General features: G+C 41.7%; 1 protein-coding gene across 5 annotated transcripts in view; it reads left to right on the top strand.

The window, feature by feature from the left end:
- The window catches only part of lcorl (ligand dependent nuclear receptor corepressor-like), a 28,392-nt gene extending 9,887 nt beyond the window's left edge, over nt 1–18,505 (top strand). For 4 of the 5 annotated variants that reach the window (XM_037116590.1, XM_037116581.1, XM_037116571.1 and 1 more), the window contains 7 exons: nt 235–300; nt 2,008–2,096; nt 2,225–2,351; nt 4,386–4,610; nt 4,734–4,815; nt 10,932–16,408; nt 16,513–18,505. In XM_037116590.1, the coding sequence (XP_036972485.1) occupies nt 270–300; nt 2,008–2,096; nt 2,225–2,351; nt 4,386–4,610; nt 4,734–4,815; nt 10,932–16,408; nt 16,513–16,520 (6,039 nt within the window). In that variant the 5' untranslated portion in view covers nt 235–269 and the 3' untranslated portion in view covers nt 16,521–18,505. Of the gene's footprint in view, nt 1–234; nt 301–2,007; nt 2,097–2,224; nt 2,352–4,385; nt 4,611–4,733; nt 4,816–5,708; nt 10,044–10,931; nt 16,409–16,512 lie in introns of those variants that run through there. The other variant, XM_037116610.1, reaches the window with a different exon arrangement.
- The last annotated feature ends 148 nt before the right edge of the window (nt 18,506–18,653 follow it).

Below are 18,653 nucleotides of genomic sequence, written 5' to 3'. Positions count from 1 at the left end.
TCACATGTATTGTATGTTTTGTCAAGTGATCGAGAGAAGATGTTAATCGTTACAGATGTTTGGCGTCTGCCCTAAGTTGACACTTGCAATTTCGTTGCTGTCGAACTGGTCTAGTTTGGCTCAGGGCCATGAAATGAAAAACTCATGCATTACTCTTTTTGTCAAGTAGCTTTAACATTCATAACTCGTTCATATCAGCACGGAAGGATTAATTCTCTTTATTTTGTCTTGCAGGGTTCGAAAGCATTCTGGAGGGAATCTATGGCCAAATGTTGCTGAGAGACCTCAATTTATTTGATGGTGGGTTATTGTTTTGTGCATTACATACTTATTTTCAACTCAAATAATGAAATGAGGGACACTTGACAAGGTGTTAATCTGTCTCCCAATCCTTTCTGACTTCTCAACCCTGCCTGGAGCCCTCAGACACATTTGTTCCATTCACACACATCTTTAGAAATTTGTTTGTTTTTGTCAAAAGGCTAGTTACATTTTCCCAAACACCTGGTTGCTGATTTGTTTAGTAGATATTGCTGAGACATCTAGACTACCAAATAATCTTTAGCCACGGGTTGATTCGTATTTGATAGTCACTGAAAGTTGTACTCATTATTGTGTGTCACATTCAAGACTCTTGCTTAACAGCTATTTAATATTAACCATGCTATTTTTAAGTACAGTTACTTCACTTTGCAGCCACTCAATTAAAAGAGATTAATTTCATCTTTTTTTATGTTTTGAGTTCTGGAAAGATACCCCCTGCACTTGCCCTATGTGTGCCTCTCTTTTGTGTAAAAACAAAGTAATTTGTAACATCTTAAATTGCAGTATATCAAACATGCTGATAAATTATAAAGTATATCAGTGGAACCACCAACCTTGCTGCCGTTTAAGAGGGCAGCTTACTTGCGTCAACCCATGGGAGGAAGGAAGGATATAAGCCTGCATTGCATTCATGGAAATGCTAGATTTAGATGGATGAAACTGACCCTACAAAACAAGATACACAATGCCCAGTCAGCAGTTTGCCTATTTTAAAAAAAAATGCATGCAGAGATGGGCCAAAATGTTGCGCTGTACATCGCTGCCCATTGTGTGGCAGTAAATATTGTCTGGGGTCCCTGGTAGTTCTCACAATAATACTGCCTGCGACTCCTTATAGCTACGAGGGGAACAGATTTTGTCTCCTCTTGTTTTAGATACTTTTAGAAAAGTACCTAGGTACTGATAATGCTAAATGATTTTAATAAATATAAAAACTTGTGGTGTATCGCATCGCTGCAACATGTAAATCTTGTAGGACTGTACACCACTCTTAACTCATATAGCTCTACTTTCTCCATTAGCTTGTAGTGTGCTATCACAGGTCACTGGCGCTTCTACCAGCAGCCAAAACACACAGCTTGCTTGATGCCATTGGTGCAGTCTCAGTGCAATCAGCAGTGCCATCTGGAGTCTGAATGAGGCCAGAAGGGAACAAAATCAGATGATGTGTGATAGAGACCTGGCAGCCATGATGAATTGCTGTGTGAAAATCCTCTTTGAGTGACAGCAATGTGTTTGCCTTTTAATTTTAAAAGTACTGAATTAATCATAGATATCAGGAAAAAGTCCCAAATTGGTATGAAGCAGACCTGCTCTCAGTTTGCAACAAACTCACTTGTATAGTATAATTACAACCAGAGATATTAAGAAAAACATCCACGTTATTTTAAATATCATAAATAAAACAAAACATCCAGCAGATCTTAGAGTTTATAAATTGACAACTGCCTATAGGATTTTTGTGAGTCTTACAGCTTTGCATTTAGTGTTACGGGCTGTAAATCATACAGCAAAATCTCTGCTAAGACTAATTTAAAGTCAGCAGCATGTAGAGTTCTCTTAGAATAATTGGTGAGAAGATGCAGCTTGGAAACCACTGCTGCTGTTGTATTGTAACCAAAGTAAGACGCTGTTTGATCCTTGATGTATCCTCCTTTATTGATGTGAGATTATGTCTTTCAGACTGTGAACCCAAAGAGTCGGACGACTGGTCCCCCGAAGCCAGCTGCTCTCAGTGTTCATTCTGCAAACTACCCCTGGATAAACTCAGTGTGAGTAATAATAGTGTTTTTAATTTGGGCCACTTTAAGATCTCCTTAGCTCTTGAATGTTAAATGGTTTGACATAAACTATATTCATCATAGTAAAAGCAGTCAGTAAAGTCATTTTTCCCTTGCAGGATCAAGTACCTGCTGCCACGTCGCCCCTCTCCTCCCCCTCTGATTACTCTCCTTGTCAGGCTCCAACCATCTCGGAGAGCAGCCAGTCAGCACACAGGTTCCTACAAGCTGTGTTTCACAAGAAAGGTGAGTCAGCTGTACCTCTGCCTTGTTCGATATGGCACCAAAGTACTATCTTATGATTCGCTAAAGTTCCTGCTGTAGGCGCTAGGGCTGTCAGGGAATATTCTAAATTTGAAAATATATTTGAATACTAAAAAAAAAAAAAAACGGAGATTCGATTGTGAAAATTAATATTTGACCGTGGAAAAAAAACACTTCAATGGCTGCTTTGCGAGTGGACGCATGACGTGTCAGGGACAGGTCACAGGAGTCCCACTTGCAAACTTCACTTACTGCTGAAAGTGAGACGCGACAAAAACCGTGGCAGATGGCAGAGTGAAAAACGTAAAGACAGAAAGTTCAGAGATAGCGGTTTGGACTCCAAGCAATCTAAAAGGCCTCGGTTGAAAATACTTCGGATTTTGGTCTGTAGACGGCAAAAATGCAGAGCCTCGAGATAAAGTTGTATGCAAGCTGTGTAAGCTACAGTTAGCTCACCATTCCACCACTAGCAACATGTGGGCACATCTTGAAAATTTGCACCCAAATGAGCATGCCATGATGTCTGGAACTCCAACTAAACAGCAACATCTCGACTCATATTTTTCACCGCCCGCCACAAGCTGTTTGTCTGCAGCACGGTGAGAGACGTGTACAAAGAAACTTGCTTCGTGCATATGCAAGGACATGAGGCTGATCAGTAACGTTTATGGCACAGGCTTCAGAGAGTTTTGTCAAGAATTGGAACCGAGGTACCGTATCCCGAAAATACCTATACAGGTAGTTATGTCTCGCTGTATTAATTTGTTTTCCTGTTATTGACATAATGTGCGAATATAGATGTTCGAATGGTTCGAACCTATGTGTTTATTGTAGAGCGAATATTCAAATGTTGGAGCAGTTTTGACAGACCTAGTAGGTGCACAGCTGTCAGCTTTCACCTTGCAGTTTACTCAGTTGCCATCGAAATAGAAGAATTAGTCTTAACTGTAACAATATTTTTGCACTTTGCATAGCCCTCCCTTTGTAGATAATTCCAGTTATAAGTGGTTCAAGATATCCTCCTCCTGATGCTGCCTCTGCTGCCACACTAGTACAATGGAGGTGAATTGAACGTAACTTAATTTAAACATCACATTTGATTTACTTTGTCACACCACAGTGTCTTGTTCCTTTGAATAATCCTTATCAAAGCATAATTTCTTGCAAGTAACTGATGATAGACTAGCACAGAGTTCCTAAAATATGGCCTACGCAGTATGAGGAAATCTGTAATGTGTGATAACATTGTTCAATATGAGCTGTGTTAATCAACTACAGAAGTGCTCATATCAGCTGTTCAAGTGTTCGTATGGTGAGTAGTGAATGCCTGGGCATAGAAATGAAATTATCTTTCTCCTTCATGGTGTTTCAGGCAGTCTTTTGCAACGTGTTTACTGCACATGTTCATTACTATAAAAATGTGATTTAGTGGTCAGCACTACCAAAAATGTGGTTGGGGCTCTTCAAGGGGTCCTTGAAGTCATCCCAAAGGTTCCAGAGAAAATTCATTGTGATTACCATTGAACTGCTTCCAGGGTCGATTTATAAGGAAATGACTCATCTTGGTTCAGTTCGGTGCTAAGTTCAGTATTTTCAGCTCAGCCACAGTCTAAGATGTAGGAGGAGGCGGTTTTGACAGTGTGAGTTCATAATAATGGTTATAATTTCTGGAAACCACTTTGGAAATTGTGGGAAATAACCAGACAATGGTGCCATAAACAGTCATGGTCATTGAATAACATCATTGTCCATGTTCTGCCAGTAGACACATTTATAGGATCTGACATTACAAATCCTCATACTGCCTGAACAACAACAATCAGGTATTAGAGGTAAATATACTACTATATACTATACTACTCACTACCCGATAAAGCCTAAATATGGTTTCTTGGACAAGCACTGCTCTCCCGCTGATGTATTTATTGCAAGATATCCTTTCCACAAGGACCAAACACCACAAAATTCAGAGTTATATCCTCTAGTTTTGACTCCTATCTGTGACTTCTTCATCAGATGTGCCCCCAGGCTGTGATTCCAACATCCCTCTGGTTGCCCAGGAGCTGATGAAGAAGATGATACATCAGTTTGCCTTGGAGTACGCATCCAAGTGCCTGCTCCACACCAATACAAATGGTGTTACAACAATGACCTCATCACCTCTGTCAGACACATCAGATGCCCCTCTGGATCTCACAATGAGCCGAACCCAGGAGGAGAAGGGGGGTGAAAGCGATCCAGGTGGGGAAGGCATTGAGTATATTGTGAATACAGTGCTGATAAATAACTTTTGAACTTTCTGAGTTTTACCCAAGTACTGTAACTCCGTCCCTAACCAGTTTAAATAAATTCTTCATGTGACAGACGGCGTGCTCGACCTCTCTAACAGGAACTCTGCCTGCTCAGCAATTTCATCAACATCCTCATCTAATCACAAAGCCTCAGGGTAAGAGTCTTTTTTTGGTCTTGGATTTCCTCTGTCTATACATTTTACTGGTATTCAGCCTTGCGACAAAATGCACAATGACATTGCTGTCATTGCTATTGGTTGGGGGGGGGGTTCTTAAAGATGGTAACACTTTTTTGACCAGGGCATTTTTGTCCAAACCCACTATGACTGAAACTATTTGCATGTGAGGAAATTCCCATTTCAGTATTGTCTACTGCATTTCCTTCATGGCTTCAATTGGAAGGTTAGCATCAATACTGTGTTGTGTTGCTGTCATTTTCACCAGCACTGCTTGATTTAACACTTCTGCTACCTGAATGATGCACACTCCTTTGTTTGGCAGTCCTTTGGGTCATGTCATTGGTAGTTATTATGAAGAGATAGCTTGTGTTTGATTTGATTCTATGGGGTTGACTCTTTTATCTCTTGAGCGGTAACGTCACAGCAATTATAACCCTATTATAACATTTGCCAACAGCTCAACATTGTACATTGAGGAGAATATTGCAGTGCCTCACAGTGATTTTACCTCCTTTTTTACTGATCCAGTTATGAGTTTGATTATTTCAACCTTCAAGCATGTAGGACTGTCACTGAAGGATATCTCAAAACTACAGGGGTTGTGTGGGCATGCCAAAGTAACCCCAGCCATTCACAGACTGTCCCACCTGGACGTGAAGAGGCTTTGCCACACACACAGAATATGTGTGTGTGTGAGGGCGCAGACTGAGAACAGACAGACATGAAACATAACAGTCGCAGTGATGTTACCAACACAAGGCATAAAGGAGTGGACCCCTCGCTCTGCAACCCCCCTGTCCCCTATGCCAAAATCAAACCCCCTCCATCACCTCCATCCTGACCCTGCTGTTTGGTCCTCCCATCCCTAGGAGGCAGCGCAGGCAGAAGGAGGAGTACATTGAGAGGAGCTTGGAGCTGTCTGAGGGGTTGCTGTCCAAGGCCTTGAAGGATATACGTTCAGGGAGGCTGCAGGAACAGCGGGCTGCGTTGCTTTATGGAATACCTCTTCACATTCTGAGGCAAGCGCGGGATGGCTGGGCTGAGGGGAGGCTGGGGATGCCACATCAACGCACACCAGGAAGCAGAGATTTCAGGGATGAAGTGACATCATACAACGTGATGTCGTCAATGCTGGGTGGTGAGGCGCGCCTTGTTCTGCAGAAGGTGGCGGCGTGGGCAGAGCGAGCAGAAATCGGAGGAGCTGCAGAGGAAAATGGAGACTTGAGTTTCCCTTCATCCTGTCTTAGCTTTTATCAGCCGAGCGGTCTACAGAAAACCCTCCCACACTCCTTTCCCCAGCTCAGGGATGCTCTCCAGCCTTCACCAAGCCCCACCCCCAGTCTGGAGTCACCCACACCTCTGCGTATTCCTCAGGTCCGTTCCATGTCTGACCATAACAGGTCGATCAAAGCTGAGAATTGCAGCATGGCTGAAAACCTACACCATCGAACCTCAACAACAGAAGGCACTGCCAGTTCATCAACCGCTAGTGCTAAACCTTCGTCTCTCTTCAAACTCAGACCTCCTTTCTTACCACAAGGCGGTCCAGGCATTGCCAACCAGTCACCTCTTCGCCTGGGACCACGAGGTTCATCACTGGATGATTCAGAAGAGGGGGCGAGTGGCCGGGATAAAGACAAGCAACCGAGGAAGAAACGCGGGAGATACCGCCAGTACGACCATGACCTGCTAGAAGAGGCTATCACCATGGTGATGGGAGGTCGTATGAGTGTGTCCAAGGCCCAGGGGGTTTATGGGGTGCCCCATAGCACACTGGAATACAAAGTCAAGGAGCGTACCGGTACACTGAAGAACCCGCCCAAGAAGAAATCTGCCAACTTTTGTTCATCCAATTCCAACTCATCCAGTTCTGGTACCATTACCAGTACCACCAACTCAGGGACTCTTTCCTCAGCTGCTGACGTAAAGAGGTTCTAGACCACGAAACGCCTCCAGAACTCCTCAACACTTGAACTCATCACTTCGAACAAGATAAATGTTTTCTGGAGACACTTGTTAAAACACAACACATGCCTTTATAAAATATATGGATATCGATATTCAGGTCTTTCAACTATGTCTGTAATGTGATGGTCATACTTCAAGCTGTATTTCTCAAGCTTAGTCCTGGGCTTTGATCAAAGCAGCTACAAGGTTCAGCATTTTTCCAGAAGCAGTGGTGCTCATTGCAGCTTTTTTTCACCGGGGCTGATACACTAAAAAAACACTTTATAGATTCTGTTTTTTATCAGTAATGCTAAAAGATCTTAAAGGATATGCCTTGCGTAATATTATCTGTTGACTTGAATCAACAAATGAAAAGACCAAAACCTAAAGAATTAGTTTTATCCTACTAGAATGTATTGTCTGTGTTGCCAAAACCTGCTATATTCAAATCATCAGTGGCCTCATTTATATAATACTTCATCTGATGGAAAAGTGGCACTGCAGTGACACTGTACAAAATGTTTTAAGGAATGCTGTTTTTTGTCTTAAACTTTCACCTTTCATAAAAATGCAAGATCATTTCATCTGGCATGGCTGAAACTTTTTTGCTTTGGTTCACTTCCTTTTGGGTGGATCTTTTTCTGTCATGTCCCCGCTTCACTTGCCTGTATCAGATTATAGAGTATACACAGTATTTTTTGGTAGCAGTAGCGTTTTAAAAACACTGGTATCAGTCTGCAACTAAAGACTATACTTTTAAGGATAAATCAATTGTTAGTTATGGTCTTAGGTGATCTATTTGTCATAACAGAATGAAATGACACCAGAAATGATCCTTTTAGAGGTTCAGGAATTAATTCAGGATTGTTTTCATATTATTGTTATCTTCACCTTCATGTAGTAAAGTGACATTTGATTGTCAACCGGATTGCCCAGGATTGAGGGTGAGAAATGCAGTTGTGGACCTCTTAGAACTAAGAAATAAAGTGTGACTCTCATGTTTCCTAGCTGTTAGGTTATTAGGTTATTCAGGTTTGATTCAATTCTTAAAGCTCCTTATTAATGGAGCATTGATGATTGTCATTTGCAGCTTTCTATCTCTCTCTGGGTATTTTACCCAGGCTACTGAAGTGACTTAGAGCCATTATAACAGATTAAAAACTCATTGCTATGGGTAGACACCTCTACACACAGGGAGATTGTACAGTACAAACTGCTGTTGTGGCTACATTGTCATTATGAGTTTTTGTTGAAGAGATTAAGAAAGCCATGTTGTGTCCTCATAGTTTCCCCGCTTCATTTGTGCAAGCTAGTCAGAACATTGTATTGAGTGTAGTTGGAATGCAGCTGTGCAGCATGTTTTAAAATGTGCACTGATATGCTTGGGAACTGTATGTTATTGTGTATGTGTACTGTTTGTGAAAGATGTTCTTTTATTATCACAGATATTTACTAACTCTGCTACTGTAGCTGTATTACTGTAAACCTCATACATGACTGCTGCTTAAAACTTTTTGCTACTGGACCATTTCCCTAGCACAAAGACGGGTAGCTACAACAAAGAAGCTCATTTCAACTAGAATTTAGTGCATGAATATGGTTATTTATGATTGTGAAGGCTACTGGAGGCCACAGTAGTTTTGTCAAGAAGTCAGCAGTGTGACAATGACTTGATTCAGTGTAAAGTGCACAGGCTTGTTTGTCTGTGTCTGGGGAAATGCTAAATGTTGCGTCTACACTCGTGTCTGTCTCAGAGATGGGCCTATTTCCATTAACAGTGCTACTACCAAAGCAGCAGTTCAGGGTTATCCACAAAAAGCTGCTTCGTTTTGTTTTGCTGTGATGTCAGCCTGCCTCGCTTTCTCTCTCTCTCTAACCTCTCTGCCACATATACCTCTGAACATTATCTGCCTATATTCTAGTGTCTGGTTTCACATCAAGGCCTCAGTGTTACGATGCTGAATCTGCTGGGGTATGAGCTCTTACTAGCTTAGGAACACTCAACATTTAACTTAAAGTAAATTATTATACAGCTATTTGATCGTTAAGTGAGAAAGGATTTTATTATTAAAGGACAAAATTCTGCCCATTGGCATTTACAAGAGATCTGCCATTTGTCCTTGTTGGTTATCTTTGTGTTATTTGGGATTTTAAAGCTAATCGTAAACTTGTTTCATCTTTTAAAGCTTTTTTTGGACAGATTGTTTGGCATTTCAACTTTTCTAACTTTGGAAACTATACAAACACTGATGTCTCCGCTCCTGAATGTTTCTGATCATAATAGTACACAGTGCCTGTGTCTGGGGCTACAGCATAGTGCAGCATGATGTCTCTACTCTGGGAAGTATCTGCTTTTTATATCAAAAGGCCAGTTTGTAAACGAGCCGGAAGACCTTTTAAGAAATAGAAAAGATCATTATTTAATTGTGTGTGTTTAATTGCATTATATTCTGCGGCTTAAGGCTACCCCCTTTTTTTTCTTTTTGGACTGAACTGCTGGCAAATTTTAAAACCGACTTAACAGAAATCTGCTATTTATGCATAAATCAATTATTGCACTATGATTTAAAAGAAGCATTTTACTGTAGAAACCTGTTTTGTGTTGTTGCTGCATACTTATTTATTGATTGTGCTTCGAAACTGTGATTTTACTAGTTTGATTGTTGTAGTTCTTGATTTGTTATGGGGCACTTTGATGCAATGTGAAATGTGTATTGCTACAATTGCATGACTGCTTTTAAATGTTAGCCTATCTAATTTATTTAGTCCTGAAATGACACCCCTGGTTATTGTGATTGTTTAGTGCTTTTGTTAAGATGAAATTGTTTAAGTGATTTAAAAAAAAATAATAACTTGATTATCATAACAAACTCAAAGGTAACACTACAGAATGTAAGATTCTTGTACTGCATCCAGCCCAGGCAAACAGTTCTGGGCACATACAGTACTTAAAATGTTGGAAATGTGATCCATTATCAAACACTGAAGCAATTATAATGTTATTTAAATCGATTACCTGCTTTTATATTTAAATAAATCTCTCATGGCCCTGATTTAACTGTAAGATGATTTGAACATGAGGGGTTTTTTTGTTTTGTTTTTGAGCTGTTAGTTTGTTGGAGAAAGTGCTGTTGATATAAAAACAAAAAAAACGAAACACATTTTGGTTTCGGCGTTCCTACAATCGTTCCTTCTGCTTCTAGCAGAATGTTATCATTTGCCTTGAGCAACTCATCAATAAAACAGTTCTCTAATCAGTTGCCTGCTATAATTATTTTGCTAACATAATGCTTTGTTCAGGGTGCGAGTGCAGATTGTTAACAGTTTTTTAGAAAAACCTTTTTGACTGTTACTGTTCTCAGGGACCTGTCTTAAATGTTGGTTTGGCAAAAGCTGGTGTGACAACTTAACTGCAAATCAGGCTAGAATATGGTTAACAGCTTGCTCTGTCTAATTCCCTTCACCAGTTCATAGTTGTGTGTAGAGCAAAAGGCAGTTAAAATGTGGATTTCAAAAACGTTATTGTTCCTTGTTGGTGTTAAACTTGGATTTCATGATGAGTACAAACAGGATACCTATCATATCTGAGAACTATTTAATTGTGGTTAATTTTTAATTTGATGATGCATATTATAAAGAATCACAATGTTTCTAATGATGTTGGTAAGCTGCAATAACAATGTTAGCACAGCAATAATAAGAATTGATAGGACAATAATATTGCCCACTTTAAAGGCACTATATGTAGTTTTGGGGAAGACATTTTAATCAGAAGAGAAAGATCTTGATTGACTTTGTTGGTGCCTAAACAAAGGTTTTCATGGCTGAATAACTAGATAAACAAACTGACCTTCAGGGACAACACTATTTCATAATGTTGCACTTTGTTTATCCCTGCAACCCTTTGTTTATACCTTGCTTAAAACAGTGTTCTGTGGACCTTATTTTCCTCTGAGAGCAACTTGTTTATTCAGTTATGGAAAATAAGTTTTTATTCTAGCAGACTATAATGGATCAACACAAAATGTTTATAATAGTGTTGCCTGAAACATAATCAGTCTAGGTGAGCACATATTTATTGTTTGTCATGTAAAACTGTGCTCAGCTACAAGTTAAACCTCCAATCTTTATATTTTTGCATCTAGCTCCCTGCTGCCATCTCTTACAAAAGAACCGGGGGATATTGGACAAAGAGGGACTAAGTGTCGTCAGAGCTCTGCGTTGGATGCTGTTCTGAACTCTCTCTGCCCATCACACAGTTCCTTACTGTACCAGATCCTGAAGCTGGTACACCAGGAAAAAATGCTGTTGTTTCTTAATCACAGGTCTGTAGGTCAAATTGAATCTAACTGCTGTCACTGTGGTGTAAACCCACAGGATAATCTTACCCATGATGCAGTCCCTGTCAGTGAATGTAAAGCCCGTAACAGCAGCCTGTACTGCCCTTTAACTGACTGTGATCATCAAGGTCATGGCAGCACAATGTACCATCCAGGAGACTGCAAGTCCAGGTGTAGCGTCCATCACTACCCTTTAACGGACTGTAAAGGCGAGGCTGCTAGGGCCTCAAGCTACTGCTGCTTGCAGAGGTCGAGGATAGAAACCTATACTGTTCTTTGCCCCAAGTTGCCGCCCTGCATTTCCTGCCAAAGCTTGGCTGTAGGTCATGTCAACTCATGCTCATTTGCATCCCCTCCCTTGTCATCCAAATCCCCTTCACTGTGCACTCCCTCTCCTAGTTTATGCCTTTCCTCATCGATCTGCTGTAACCAACACAACCCCCACTCTTGTTCCTGTTATTCAAACCATGCCTGTCTCACGCAGGTCAGGAACACAATAGAAACAGGGGTTGGAGATGGGGATCCTCCTGTCTTGAAGAGAGAGCAGAGCCCCTCTCCCCCCCCTCTGTCCCCTATCCCCTCAGACATCAATAAGAAAACTGATGAAAAGCCACCTTCCCTCCTTCACCACAGACAAGAGGAGGAAGCTGACCTTATAGTTAAAGGTGGTATTTTGAGTGCAAGCCACCAGGAAGCAGATATGGATACAGCTGCAGAAGAGAGGCAAGAGTGTAGGACCCCAAGTAGTTGTCAGTCTGAGCAGAACCCAAGTGGGACTTTACTGCAAGATGTTGTGGATCGCTTCAGTGAGAAACTGGAGACAATCAGACCAATAGAGAAAGACCCACCTTTGGTTTCAACAGCCCTTTATGTCTCTGAAAGGGAGCAGCTGCAGTCTCCCTCAACCAGTCAGAACTTCAAGTATCCTGCTGATGCCCATCTGACTAAAATCATCACCACAGTGCTTCATACAGGCAGTGCTAGCGACTACAATCTCAGTGAGCTGTTCAATCGACAGGATAGCAAAGAGTCCAAGTCACCTAATACACGCTCTCGCCGTCGCCAAGAAGTCCTTACTGCTCTAGCAACACCCACTGATGATGCTTCAACCAGAAGGCATACTTTACAGATTAAACGAGAGCTTGCCATGCTTGATCAGTCTTACAGTAGGAAAAAGGGGCCCCTAGCGAAGAAGGCAAGATTGAAAGATGAAAATGTTACTGTAACTCCATCAAACACTTCATCAGATTCAAACCTAGTTAAAGAGGAGTCCAAAAGAGAGCTGGAGTTAGATGTGGAACCTGTAGAGAATCATAAAGATGAGGAGGGACCACTGAACATTGTCACTGAAGAACATGACAGGGATGAAGTGAAAGAGGAGATACAGACAATTATAGTAACAGAAGACATTCAGATCATTAAAGCAGAGGAGAAAGAAAAGGAGATTGCTTTCTCAGGCACTCAAATTACCACCCCTGAGCTGCAGAGCAAATGTGGTAAACAAAGCTCAAATGGTGACATTGTTCAAACACAGGGGATGACAGTGACTGCAGCCTCAGCAAAACAGTGTAGCAAACCCTGTAAAGATGGAATGGATGATGGTGCTGGAAGTTATGGAAATCATGAAAATGCACAATCAAGTCAAAGTTCTGATAGTGACAGTAGAGCCAGTAAAGGCAAAGACCGCCATTGTCCTGTTAGAGAAAAGCAGATAAGTCAATCCCATCATTCCAAGGAGGCAAGGAGATCCAGGAGAAATAAAGTCCTACCACAGTGGTTCTCCTCCTATGTCACAGAGCCCATGTTTCTTCAGTCATTCCCTGACAGCATTGTTAACCAGAAAACACGGAACAACAAGGCATTGACATCAAGTACACTGGATGCCTTATCCAAAGACCCAGATGCCAAGGACACCCACATTGAATCAAAAAGTGAAACGTCCCTGTCCTCAGCGAAGCACACACAGAAGCTTTCCTTTGAATCAGCACATAGAGACCAATGTGGACCATCCGACAAAGAGTCAGACAGTGTTTCCACTAACCAGGTATTTCCACAAAATGTGGCTGCCAAAGAGAGTTCTGAAAAACAAAGCTCAGACAATGGGACAGATGGCAGTGACTGTGGTGCCAAACCTTTTGGAAGGCTACGATCATCTCCAAAAAGGCTACAAAGACTACAGGACTCAAAGACTGCTTCAGGAACTCCCCAAAATACATCAAATATAAATGTCATTACATCTCCTACCTGTGTTGAGAGCCCTCACAACTCCCAAGTCCAGTACACTAGTCCAATTAAGCTCATGTTTGTATCACCAGTAAAGGATAAGGATGGAGTCAGATATAGTCTCAAATCAGCAGGCTCTGGCTCTAGTGGACAAGCAGAGCAACCTTTTGACCCATGTGAAGAGTCTTCATGGTCAGGGACAATTCAGAAACACAAAAGCCAGCAGACTGAGTCAACCTCTCCACAAGGAAAATCTGTTTCTTCACCACTAAAGTCAGCTACCTCACCTGCAAGATCTGCTTATTCGCCACGCAAGTCTGCATCTTCATCACCCAAATCAGCTTCTTCGTCCCCCAAATCGGCTACTTCGCCAGCCAAGTCTGCTTCCTCGCCAGCCAAGTCTGCTTCTTCACCCAGATTGGCTTCTTCCCCAGCCAAGTCTGCCTCCTCGCCAGCCAAGTCTGCTTCTTCACCCAGATTGGCTACTTCACCAGTCAAGTCTGCTTCTTCGCCAGCCAAGTCTGCTTCTTCACCCAGATTGGCTACTTCACCAGTCAAGTCTGCTTCTTCGCCAGCCAAGTCTGCTTCTTCGCCAGCCAAGTCTCCTTCTTCACCAGCCAAGTCTGCTTCTTCGCCAGCCAAGTCTGCTTCTTCACCGAAGTCAGCTTCCCCAGCACCTAAAATAAGTCCCAGAAGGTCAAATGAAAGTACTCCAACTAAACGTGTAGCTGGAACTGAAGGCCAGAGATCACCAGGTGACTTAATATCTTTCCATGAAACCACTCCTCCAAAAAGGCGCCCCGGTCGGCCAAAGAAGATGGGACCTCAACTGGAGCAAAAAGTAAAGAGGCCCATTGGTCGACCACGTAAGCAGAAGGCTGTGGATCCAGTAATGGGGGATAAAACGGTGAATGGAAAATCTAATGTACCATCTCACCCAGAGGAGAATGTCAATAAGAACCTCAAAATAACGGTAGTATATGGCCGTTCAAGGAAAATTAAAAGAACAGTGTCTGAGGGATTTGACAGGCTACAAACAGAATTTCATGATGCTTGGCAAGCAGTGGGCCTTAAAAGCGACTTGGGCATTTTAATGCACAACTCCAACATCAGCTCAGGTAGTATCAAAACCGCTACAGAGTTGTCAGAGGACTTAAAATTTGTCAGCCCTGTGAAAGAGTCTGCCCCTCAGTCTACCAGTAACATTAAATGTCAGAATCGGGATGACTCTTTACCCTCAAGGAAACCAGGTAGACCTGCAAAAGTTAAAATCTCTGGAATCTCAGTTACAGTAACCACAGTTTCACCTCGGCAACGTAAAATTCAAATAAATAAGGACACTCGACAGTCTCCTGAAACACAAATTCATAAGAAAGTACTTCTACAAGAGTTCAAATCTGCCAAAGAGCCACAGACAATCAGTCATCAATCAACAAGCAAAGGCAGTCTAACAGAAGAAGGGATAGAAATAAATGAAGCAAGTAAGGACAAACTACCGAATCAGCCTGTAGCAGTGCGTCACTCAATGAGAGTGAGGAAGCCCTCGATCCACTTTCTGCATGCTGTTGCTACCTCTACTGCTAGATCCTATAGTCACAGTAATGCTCTTCTGCGGCGCTCTAAACAACTTCTGCTGAACAAGGCCAGCAATGAAAGGAAACAGGCAGAGCAACAGAGTAGTGCTGAAACTTCAGGGGAGAAAAGACAGCTCTGTGGACAAGAGAGGAAAAACATCTCTCAGGACATGAGCAGAGTGGCGGGGGTGTCCGTAGACTCAATCCTTACTCCAAGTGAGACGCTAAGGTGGTGGGCAGCATCAGCCGAGGAAAAGACTATGAACCAAGAGCTCGCCAGGAGAATACGAGTCATCTCTGACACGTGGGTCTCAGATACTGTGGGGAACCAAGGAAAAGAAATTGCTTTTGATTCTAAACTAGGCACTAAAGGCAACAGAAAGTCTAAACATTCCTCTGCAGTTAGAACGCTATTCGACTGTCCTCCTAACAAACCAAGGTCCTGTAGCATGCAGCAGCTCTGCTCCTGGTTTATGCAGACCACAGAGACACAGTCTCTGGCTATTGTGAAGAAGGCAAGCTCCCGTAACCCATACGAACTTATGCACTTCCCTCGTACTGCCCATAAAAAAAGTGCTTGCCACAGTCCTCAGGCAGAGCGACTCCGCAAACACATCAAGAAATTTGCCAAAATGGTGCCAAAGAGTCCTTTGCAACATCAAGAGGCTCAAAGAAGGTTGAGGAAGAGAAATGAGGCACCTCAACCAATACATATTAGGCGAAAGCTTTTCACTCCCAGGTTTTCAACAGGTAGGCTCCATTGGGGAGCCCAATGGAGGAGAAGCAGAACATTCAGCAAATACCAAGCCACTCTAGTAAGAGCAAGGACAAGGTTCCTAAACCGCAAGGAAAGGGAGAGGTGGCAAAAGAGGCAGAAGAATAATAAACACAGAAAAGTAGCTACAAGTTTTTCAAATGGATGTGTAGCGACTGGGCTACGACCAAAACGCGAGGCATTACTAAGGGCAACAAAATATCAGTTATCTGACTGTTTGGAGAACAGGCCTGCCACCAATTCTGTTGACCAAACTCGGGAGTCTGTGGATGTTAACAAAGAGCAGAACCTCTGCTCTAAAGCCTGGAGTCCTGAGACGCTTAAGGAATGCCGAGTGTTTCTAAGGAAGATCAACTCTCCAGACAACGAATCAACTGAGGAAGAGTGGGACTCCTGCACTGTGACACTGGATGATGGGTCACCTTCTGCATACCTATTTGCAGGAAGGGAGAGAAAACTGGTAGGAGTTGTTAAAGCTGTGAAAAGTGCGAGAAAAAGGAGAATGAACAGCACTGCCTCAAGAGAGCTAGCAGGTTCTGCACCCGAATCAGTTCAGGAGCAGGATGAGATGCCAGTGGGGAGGCAGAAAGGCAAATACAAAAGTCCTGGGGCTGTGTCTACTGAATCACCACAACCTCCACCAGCGAAAATGTTGAGACAGTCGCGAATGAGGGGCCTGACCGGGCCAAGGTGGTGCGACTTTGTATTTGGTAACTATCTGCATCTTTTCTGTAATATCATTTAACACATCAACTTTTACCAGGCCTCAAATCATTACAATGTCCTTTTGTGCTCTCTTTACTTTTTCTGACAGAAAACTAAATGAAGCATGAGGCCTCCTCGGACCTGGATATGGGACTGTGGTTTTAACGTGGTGCCTTTGGACATTGAGCTGACCACGTGGACTGACCATCCTGCTATGGTTCAGTCTTACACTCAGCAATTATGTAGCAGTCTAACTTAACAAAAGCTTGATGTTGCACTATTTTTATCCTTGGATATGTATGTACAGAATGTTTGATTTTTTTTTTTTGATTTTTTTTTTGGTCAATTTGCCTTTGTCTATCTGAAAGTGTGTAGTAAATCATGACGTCGAACAGATTTTTAATGGGATAAGTGCTTATACATACAGTGAGCCCGTCAGAGAGGTTTTCTTGGAAGGAAACATGAAGCTTGACTGCATTAGACAGTGCCATCTCCCCCATAATATACCTCGTTATCCAGCCACCACTTTTTTCAGACGATGACCTTTTCTTTGTAAAACTTAATCTGAAAACAGTTTAAAAAAGAAAAAAGATTAATACTTTAAGTTATTGCTTCAACATTAAAAATGTACAGTTGTAAAATCCCCCATACTAGTAAGAATTTTATTTATAGATACTTCGGCACTGTTAAACCTCCAAATTTCTAATTTAACTATTAGCTGTTTTTTATTTCAGATTTGAGAGAAGTATATTGAAATTTACTGACATTCTCGCGATCCCAGCCTCGTTTGCAGTATTCTTCTGCAGTCACTGTTGTATTGTGAATCAGTAGCCAAAAACATGGTTCAAATGAAGGAATTTGTTTTGTATTTCTTTCCCCTATCGCTCTCTGAATGGGCCCATCCGTAAAAAAAAGTTGTTTTGAGCTACAGTAATTGGCCATCAGCCTGCACTAAACCAAATAATTTGTCATTGTCATTTCAGGTAATTTTTCAAGCAGTCCTTTTAATTGGCACTTATCAATTCTTTGCATCAAACTGCAATCAGCACAGACTACATATCCAGTCCCAGCACCCATAATGTGTAGAGATACCTGTGAAGTGATGAAGAAAATGGCATTATGCAGTTGTAGACAGTAGATTCTGATTAATCTGACAGTTTGTGGGATCTGTCTTGTTTTAATTCAGTTACGTTTTATGTGATTGTGTTTTCACCCAAAGCATATACTGTATGTTGGTGTCAGATCTACTTCTTGCACTATTCCAGCTGAGATTATTAATCCCACTACAGATTCCTCCCCCATATTTTGCACATCCCATGTCCCACTACCAAACCCTACTGTAAAACTAGAGAATATATTTGGTGCAATACAAAACCCAGATGATTTATCAGTATGTAGTAATTATTTTATTGCTGACAGACGAATGGATGTACGCAAGTACCAATGGCCTGGGATGTAACTTCAGTTTTGTTTCCATAGCCATGTAATGTGATCTTAAAGGATATTGCTCTACAAACTGTTTTTCCCACCTGCTTTGTTCTTCTCAATGAAGCAGGAAAATAACAGATCCTTATTTGTTATGATAGCATTAAAATTGTTTTTATCATAAATGTACTAGCATTACTTACTGTTTAAATGCAGGTGGGAATGTGATGCTGTTAAGGTTTCCTTAGATTTTCTGTTTTTCTCAAGTTGGAGCAAGAGATGCCTACCTCCACTGGGACTCAGCTAGGTCTACTCTTCTGCGTAATCAACCGTGAAATAGACAAGGCCAGACAGATGATCGATAAACACTAATCTTGGGTCAATTTCATGTTTTCCTGCCCTCTGAGGATCCAAGATGTCTGGCTGTAGGTCAAAACTTAAACCTGTAGTGTATTGTGTGTCCGACTCTCCTTGTATGTACGTCACTATGGTTGCCATTTCAACATGATGGGAGGAGAGGTGGCTCGGTCTTGTGAAAAATAACCATCAGCCCACTGTTGAAGAACCTGGTGCTAAATATCTGTTGTATATTTTCTTTATCATGTGTTTTTATACTGTCCATAACAGATGCAACAAAGAGGTGTCTGATTGGAACAATAAAATGTCTTTTGAATTAACCACTGAGTAATTTTATTTATTATGCAGTGAAATGCAAACCACAGAAGATCCTGCTATATGTTTACATTAGTTGGCAGTTGCATCTTAGTTAAGTAACATAAAAATGGTCTGAGAAGGAACATGTACTGTAATGACCATACTGAGCCG

Source organism: Acanthopagrus latus, chromosome 1, assembly GCF_904848185.1.
Source record: "Acanthopagrus latus isolate v.2019 chromosome 1, fAcaLat1.1, whole genome shotgun sequence".
In the NCBI taxonomy this organism is placed as follows: Eukaryota; Metazoa; Chordata; class Actinopteri; order Spariformes; family Sparidae; genus Acanthopagrus; species Acanthopagrus latus.
Note: the sequence above shows the minus strand (reverse complement) of the source record. Positions and strands in the feature narration are given on the sequence as shown.